Source organism: Cynara cardunculus, assembly GCF_001531365.2.
Source record: "Cynara cardunculus var. scolymus isolate 2C chromosome LG 2, CcrdV1, whole genome shotgun sequence".
Taxonomy (NCBI): Eukaryota; Viridiplantae; Streptophyta; class Magnoliopsida; order Asterales; family Asteraceae; genus Cynara; species Cynara cardunculus.
In genome coordinates this window covers 26,002,265-26,011,535 of record NC_037529.1, presented here as the reverse complement: position 1 = coordinate 26,011,535, position 9,271 = coordinate 26,002,265, and the positions used below count along the sequence as shown (strand labels likewise).

Below are 9,271 nucleotides of genomic sequence, written 5' to 3'. Positions count from 1 at the left end.
TATATATATATATATATATATATGTATACCTGTAATGTGAAGGCTGTGGCTATGATTGTGAGAGCAAGAGAACCAGTTTCAAGGAGATTGAAATCAAGATCCATTTTGATCCCCACGATCCATGCAACGATAACACTCATTGGAACCTAAATTAATTAAAACCATGTTTTAATTATTAATATAATTATATTTCCAGAATTTCAAAAAACAATAACTGTGGATTAAAAAAGAAAGCTTGCCACAAAGACAGAAATTTGAGTTGCAGAACCAAGTGCGACACCCAAAGTTATATCCTGCATTTATGAAAAATAATTAGTTTTATAGGATGTAAATGTGAATAATGAAAGTTTTGTGCCTAAATTGTAAAATTTGGAAATACCAGTTTGTTCTTGAAAGCAAAGATGACAGCTCCAGCATGCTCAGCTGCATTTCCAACAATTGGTAGCAAGATGATGCTAATGAAGCTCACTGATATCCCCCATGAAGTGGAGGCTTCCTGTATACATTAACCAAACAATTATTTTCATTATTATTTTATAATTAATTAATAATAAATTAAATTAGATCAGTTGATTTCAAGAGATCACTGCAACGAAATCTTGTTCATAATTTATAAGCAAACAGTTTTATAAGACTTAGGGGTTGTTCGATTCGTTTTCTGTTAAGACCTGTATGGATATAGCTGTCTGTATTGATATAGTTGTCTGTATATTAACAGATAAGTTGTTGTACTGAATAAACAGTCTGAATATCATAAATGACCATTTTACCCTTCAGTCTATATCTTTTATCAATAACTATATATTGTTTCCAATCTAATTTTGATCTGGAGTTTTTCAGACCTAATGTCAAAAATGAGGGTCTTCCAGATATCAATTCTTCATTTCCTGATATCAAAACTGGAGTGGCTATGGAGAGGAGTAGTTGAGGAAAGTTAATAGTTGAATACAAAGGAGGACATGTTTTGTAATTGAGTGGTTCAGTCATGGGCTCACCGAATAAGCTTATACCTAACAATTAGATATGGCTGTGCGAATAAGCCATATGACTTATACAGTCCATTAAGCTGCAACCGAACAGCCCCTTATATTTATAGGACCAAACAACTATACATCATGTGTAAAAGTATTACAATAACTTTTATATGATGTTTTTTTGACATGTTAACAAGTTTTTTAAAATAATATGTCTTTTTTTATAAGGGACGATATATGTATATACCTCAATTGTATCCACCAAGTATTCAGACAACAAAGAGATAACTGCAGTCATTCCAATAAGCCAAATCAAGCCACTCCAAAACCCTATGACTGGTGTTTCTTCTTCACTTGCACCCATGCCATCCTCATCCTGCACATTAATTAATTCTTAGACAATCTAAAAAAGACGCAAGAAATATTAGCTTTTTTATATGACATTTTTAGAAACAAATATGATCAATTTAGACAATCTAAACAATACAAGAAATTAACAAAATTAATTATATATATGTATATGTATGTATATATATATATACCTCTTGGGATTCAAAGATGTGGCGGTGAGTGAAGAGTTGGAAAACGAGATAAGCCAAGTAAGCAACAAGCATGACGATGCAGCTAGCTCTTGACAAGTTGAGTGTTGCAGCAGCAGTAGCCAGTGGAGTCTCAAGACTTGCATATCTGTACATCAATGGTAACAGATGGCAAAGCAATCCCAGCAGCAGCAGTGCTATGTTTACATCTGCTTGTTTCTGTATATACACACATATCAACATATACGTTACAAACCCATTCTTGCTCCTGTGCTTGTGTATATTTTTACGTGTTTCACATATATAAACTTGTAATATGTATATATATATATATATATATATATATATATATATATATATGTATGTATCATTGGTACGTACCCTATCAAACTTTTGTTCAACAGAGACATTTGCTATTCCACCACAAAGCAGAGAAGTACCAAGCACCAAGAGAAGATTGGAGAGAATGGAACCCAAGAGAGAGTATTTAACCACATCCACTTTGTTTTCCATTAATGCAAATATTGCTATGATCAGCTCTGTTGCATTCCCGCATGTAGCATTCAACAATCCTCCCACTGCAATGCAAATTTATTGAATTAAATATACATATATTTAATTATTTGTATGATATGATTTAATTATTGGAAAATAATAAAAAAGGTAATTAAAATTTACCTGTTGCACCAGTGTAATAAGAAAGTTGTCTGCAGTTTCAAAAACATTTTAATAAAATAAAAAATTAATTAATTAATTAGTATGATTTCACTTGAAAAATAAAAATAATAATAAAAATGGATAGAATTGCTTACTCTGTTAGAAAGCTAACACGTTCGGCAAGCGGCATCAATCCAAGTAAACTTAAGGAAAAAACCCACGGCTATTTTTCACAAAACAAACAAGAAACCATATTTAATAATAATTAATAATTAATTGCAATAATTTACATGTAATAAACACTTCAAAAATAATATAAAATCAACAATATTTTCATAAAATAAAAGTAATTTGTAAAATATATAACATTTTAACTTCTATTTAGTAACCCCCTCTCTCTCTCTCTCTCTCTCTATATATATATATATATATAACCGTAATATAGTAGATAGGTATATAGCAATAACCGTTTTCACTAGCAATAAACAAGAGACGTTAAAATCTCTCAATAGAAATATAAAAACCGTATAACATGTGAATTTATTTAGTCTTTATGTGTAGTAATTAATATTATGTCGGAATTAAAATGATTAATTAAAACGAAATAGCATATATGGTTAACCTTAAAAATCAATTCAACCAAAAATGAATTGGTTATCACTTGTTGCAAGCAAGAATTTGCGGGAAAAAGGGGATTTCTGCACGTATATGTTTCAAACGAAGCCCTAAAAACCCCGTTTTCCGAAAATTAATTGAAACAACGAAACATAGTCAAAAGATTGGGTTGAAAATAACCGAGACTCACTCTTGCAAAACCGAGGTATTTGGCAGCAATGGCAAGAGGAATGGCGATAAAAAGGATTGCTAATTTAGTACCCAAAATGACCTCCTGGAGATTGGCTAGAAAGTTTCTAATGGTTGCACAGGGGACTTTGGAAACAAGGGTCATATTGGACTTTCTACGAAGGGAAGAGGATGACTTGTTGTGGGCTGTTCGGCTATGACCATGCCCATGTCTGGTTTCCTTGGTTAGCCTCTTGACGGTGCCATTTTCAAGCAACCATGGTTCAGCTGGTTGTATGGAAGCCATAGATATATGATCTGCACCTTTTGGAAAGAATTTTTTGGAGATCTTAATGGATGAATGAAATGAATGTAAGTTCCCAAAAAGTCACTCCACTCTTTTATAGCAACTAACCCGCTCTCTTACTATATATATATATATATATATATATATATATATATATAGCTGACAATCCATACATCATAAAAAAAATGTTATATATACTATATTATAAAGCATTTGACAAAAACTTTCTTAAAAACCATTTTTTTATATATGAAGTACTGCGTATTGATGCATATTACTTAAAATTCAATATTACAAGTAAATTATGCATAAGTACAACTTATTAAAGCTTCATGTTTAAATTCGTATAACTAACTGTAGATAAAAATAATCAAATATAGAATAAACATCTCATTTTAAAATATAAAAAATCTAAAATATAATTAGRATAATTATYGARTTYTAACAAAMTAAYTAATTAYTATCTTTATAAGAAAATTATATTATTAAACCAAATATAAATTACTTCGTTATTGAACTTAAATTAAGTTATAATAAAAAATTAAATTAAAAAATTACACAAAAAATAAGAATTTTAAATATTTAATTTGATACTAATATCGATATATTTTTGTCAAATTTTTATGATATCTTCAAATTTATATTTTATTCAAAAATAAAAACATCATCGTTTTTTTAAAATCACATAAGACCATAATATAACATTGACTGAGATAAAAAATAAAATGAAATATTAAAATCAAGATGTATCTCGTTGCATTGCACGAGTACCCTTCTAGTAACTAAAAGTATTACGGTATGTTTATAAGATGTTTTTGGACGTTTTAACAAACTATTTAGGACGTTTTTAAAATGAATTGTTGTATTAGTTATTTATATATGTTATTGTTTGATAAAGTATATGTTACTATTTGATAAAGTATCGTATAAATGATGAGTTTATCACATTTCTCAAAAAAAAATTATAAATTAAATAGTTAATATATAATACTTTAGTTTGAAAATATCGTAAAAACTTTTTAAAATGTCTAAAAACATCTTATAGATCTATTTTAACACTTTTAAGTATAACGTTTTATAGTTTACTTTTATAAACTTAAGTCTTATAAATTATTCTATTAAAATGTTTAGACATTTTTAGCATAGCAAATTAATTTTGTTGTAATGCTATATGTACATTTATTTATATCAAAATCAAGTCAAATTATATAATGTGAATTTAAAAAAAGTAAGTCTTGATGTTTATGTATGTGTGACGAAAATTAAAAGGTAAATGTGTACTTAGAAAGTGTTATTCAACATGAATCAAACATTATTGATTAATTAATTGCACATCCATTCTAATTAACATACATCATGTCGCATTGTAGGCGGTCCAATAAAAATTATGTTCCTAATAGAACTTCCCCATACACACACACACACACACACACACACACATATATATATATATATATATATATATATTTGAAGGATTATGTGAGAACAAGAGTTAAAATGATCTACAACCTTGATCACTTTTAGTCTCACTCCCACCCCATGAATTGCACTTATCACGAGAATTGATCTAGTGCATCTACGTGCACTGTATAGTGTTAATCTTCGATTAGATTGATCCAAAGGTAGAGATCCCTTTTTACCCTCTTCATTATAACTTTCAATCTCACTAGAAACCAACCCTATATATAACGAAGAGTTCAAATGAGAACACCTTCAATTTACGAGAATGTAAGAATACCCTTTTACTATAGTCAATCATATGTCATACTATATTTCATCACATATGATATACATGTGATACTAAATCACTGATGCGAACGACCTTTGGCTTGACATAGGTTGTAGGCTAATTCTTCTATACATCACTAAGGTCCCCTTACATGTATTATCAAATGTGATAAAGATGTTCTTTATGAGGTACTATAATTCATCACATGTGATATTAAATCAAGGATGTAGACTACCTTTGGCATGACCTAGATTGTAGGGTGTGTCATCCACATACCACCAGTCCCCTTATGTGTTATCATATGTGATAAGGGCGTTTTCATGTTTTCGTAAAATAGAGGTGTTTTTCTTTGAACATCCACATGTATATATATATATATACACACACACACATACACTTGATGGATAAGAGATAGATTCTTCAACTAAATTACATTTTTCGTTCATATGGTTTACTGAAAATTTCTATTTCCGTCCTTACGATTTTGAACTTACATTTTTATATCTATGATTTATAATTTATTATTGTTTTTCGTACTTATAATTTATAATTTTTTTCATCCTCGTAGTTTATAATTCATTTATGTTTTAATTCCTCGTATTTAAATGTAGGAGTTAGTTTGTAAGACAAAAGTAACAAGGTGGCTTTGCAATATGGTTTGGTGCGATTTAGGGCAAAACTGCAAACTATACCGCATATGCTTCAAACTGCACAAAACTTGTTGTCCGGTTTATATGGTTTATACTTAATGCGTTTTAATCTGGTAATCATAAATAATAACTTCAAAATAAATTCAATGATCACATGCCCATAACATATACAATCAAAAGTTTCAATACATGAAAATACAATAGTCTAAAAATACTAAAGAATTAATTAATTCAAACATATATGTAAAATTAACTTTAAAAAAAATTGGACGATGACGTGTGACATATCCATACATTGTCTTTCATCGCAGAGTCCTAACAAATGACAAAAGAAAATAACTCAAATGAGTCTAATAAAAAGAGTAAAAGATAACAATCAAAAGGAAAATTGAAAAATGAATAAATAATATACTTAATATTTTCACTTAATTCATGATAGTGTAATATATATATATATATATATATATATAATATGTGGTGCGATGCAATTTGAATTGCCATTTCATTATTCAAAATTGTAAACCGCACCACAAAGTGCGGTTTAATAAAAACTCAAACCGTGAATGTTCTAAATTGTACAATGCACTGTAGTATGGACGATTTGTATAGCTTGATTGTTTAGACGAACACTCCTAAAAATAGCAATGGATTTCAAACAATAATGATAAAAAGTGCAATTTTAGAATTACAGGGACTAAAGCTGTAAGTTTAACAAACCACATGGACCAAAAACTTCGTATCTTTCTGATTTGATTGTTTGGAATCCATGGAAAGAACCTTCCGCGAAGCTGCAATGGTTTTGTCTTCCCATCACATGTTACAAATTGCGGCTATAAATTTTTTATTAATTTTCAATTTAGCCGATCGACTTTATGTATGAAGGTGACAAGTGTAAGAAGGAATCTAGAACCCAAATCCACCCATGAATCGATCACGCTTGATATGAGGTTTGATTCGATGCATTTCTTCTTGGTGCATTTCATCCTAACGTGCATCCAAAAATGAATATCAAAAACTGAACCAAACTTTTTACATTTCATGTATTTTACCAAAGATAAATTTTTACATTCTTGATCTAGGGATGAGCACGAAAAAACTTTATGACGACCATATGTTGTACATTGATTGAGCTTGGACAATGATGAAAAAGAAGTGTGATGAACTAAACTTGTGGGCTAAACCGAAGTTTGTAAATTAGATTAGCAATTCATAAGAAACGAAAAGGAAACGTCTTTATAACGTAAAATCGAAAATGTACATCGACCTAAAAGAAATTAATGTTTGAATTGGTCTGTTGTTGTTGGACCACAAACGATACGTTACGCCAAGAACTATGTATGAATCATTGTTGGATGGAAAATGATACGTTAGGTCAAAAAATTTGCCGTCAATAATCACCTAAAATGTAACTGAAATGTCAAGTTTTTAGAGATGATAAATAACGAAATTAAGAGGGCTATATTTGTGCGTCATTTAGAACTGGTGACCATTTTGTTAAAGTAAAATTTATTGTATATACTTTAAGAATTTACTAATTTATGAGATCCGTGATATATAATTTAAAACACACAAAAATTAATTGAAAAAAATTATAGTTTGGATGTAAAACTTCTGTTTCTCTCTCCTCTCACCCATTTTGTGCTTTCTCTATCATCTCTCCACAACATATATGTACACAAATAATAGAATATGAACGGTGAACATATTGTAAACACTTTTTTGGAAATAATATTATAGTTTGTGAACACTCTAAATATATAAATATATGGTATAATTTGTGAATACAAACTAAATCAATAAAACTAAATATAAGGGTATCACTTAGGAACACAATGTGAACACCCTACTAATTCTTTTTAACGTTTACTAAAAATTATTATTCCTATTTTTGAATTAAAAAAGACATGTGAAATGTTTTTCAGGGAATGTATTTTATCTTTTTAGTAGAAAATTAAATATTAAATAAATGTGTTAGACGATCAAATTGACCATGACTTAACAAAGTTCTTCAACGGAGTTAACCTTAATGATGATAAACGAAATAAAATAGAAACCACAATGAAGAACAAAGTATTTTTAAAGATTAAAATGTAGAAAACAGGAAGAAGAAAAAAATATCCCACTCATTTGTCCTCTCCGACACCGACCATCTCTGACAACATCATATCCCGCCTCACCGCATCTTCCATCCACTTCACCCTCATATATTCACGATACTACATAATCCCTAAGATCATTACCCAAATTCAACAACCAAGAAGAATAGTGAAGGCATCAAAACTCAACCTAGGAGCATCTTGATTGAAAAGCATGATCATGGTTTCTAGTTTTTATTTTTATTATTCAACTGATGATTCCAGACAATCGACTATGTCAAGTTTAAGCTTCAATTGGTTGTTTCTTATGCTTATAATCGTAAAACAAGTTAAGTTATATGAAAACCCTCATATGACGGTGATCAAAAGTTGTTGATGTTGATAGCAATCGACGAGGCAACATTTTGGTGACAGTGTGTGATCGGCAACAAGAAGATCTTTGGATTGGTGATTTGGTGGTGAAACGATGGGGGAGGGTTTTGATTTTTAGTACGAATCATAGACAGTTACCATATTTTTCTTTTAGCATGATTTTACTAAAACACCTCATTTGAGGGGCACGTAACTGAAAATTATGGACAACCAAAACAAATTCACATCACAAAGGTTTTTTTATATATTATAAAGACAAAAACCAAATCAATCCGAACAATTTTCATGTGAGAGAAAACTTAATATTATTTGATGATCTTCAAAGGATTACAATGATGCCTTATAGACGAACTAATGTTGCTAGGTTGGCCAAAATTTCAAAATTCAGAAACTGAGAATTAAATGAGATTGATAATATCCTAAATAATGTGTGAAAGTCAGAAAGAATTGATTTCACGTGATTTACTTACTAAACAAAATAAAATAAAACCGAAAAGAACATCAAAAGCCGGATTCGGAGCCCTAGATTAGAGAACTTGTCTTGGGACATAAACCAAACTGCTTGGAAAATGTCTGGCTTGTCTCAAGCCTTTCGTTCATATTTTGACGGCCACGTAACTCCAAGCTGATTGAAAGTTATAACATTTTTAAGTTGAATCTATTTTTTGCCTTTTTGCTTGTTATCCCACTGATCCATGAACGAGTCTGTCAATTCTTGAATCTGTTCCATATGACTCTGTCATAACCATGTTTAGAGATGCACAAAAAAAACCTCAAGGATGGCCTAGCCCGACTCAAAAAGCCTTGGCCTAATAAGTGCCAATCCTGGTCCAAACCAGGCCTTAAAGCCCGATCAGGCTAAAATTTAAGGGCAGGCCCGGGACTAGGCCTGACCCAAGAAAGCCCAACCTAGAAAAGTATATAAAACCTGGTCAAACTCGAAACATTGCAGTATGAAAAGTTCTAGTCAAACCCTTTTTCAATACCGGGACTAAACAAGTTTGAACCTCTTTTTGATCACTTAAAATAGGTTTAGCAGACTTGGACTTTATGCATATCTAACTGTTGGTCCCGAAAGGGTCTACAAGATAAGAAACAGTTTGTAGAAGGGGGGATGTATACAAACAAAAAAATTTCAAATTTAAAATATATATTGATAGAGAA

The 9,271-nt window shown here is 30.3% G+C and overlaps 1 protein-coding gene across 2 annotated transcripts in view; it reads right to left on the bottom strand.

Annotated features, from left to right (window-relative positions):
* Positions 1-3,326, bottom strand: part of LOC112506958 (vacuolar cation/proton exchanger 3-like) — a 6,907-nt gene extending 3,581 nt beyond the window's left edge. For both annotated transcript variants that reach the window (XM_025111309.1, XM_025111308.1), the window contains exons 1-9: positions 2,976-3,326; positions 2,326-2,393; positions 2,192-2,220; positions 1,895-2,091; positions 1,517-1,732; positions 1,222-1,350; positions 380-496; positions 240-293; positions 30-146 (exon numbers count right to left, since the gene is read on the bottom strand). In XM_025111309.1, coding sequence (XP_024967077.1) covers positions 30-146; positions 240-293; positions 380-496; positions 1,222-1,350; positions 1,517-1,732; positions 1,895-2,091; positions 2,192-2,220; positions 2,326-2,393; positions 2,976-3,260 — 1,212 coding nt within the window. In that variant the 5' untranslated portion in view covers positions 3,261-3,326. The remainder of the gene's footprint in view (positions 1-29; positions 147-239; positions 294-379; positions 497-1,221; positions 1,351-1,516; positions 1,733-1,894; positions 2,092-2,191; positions 2,221-2,325; positions 2,394-2,975) is intronic.
* Between the last annotated feature and the right edge of the window lie 5,945 nt (positions 3,327-9,271).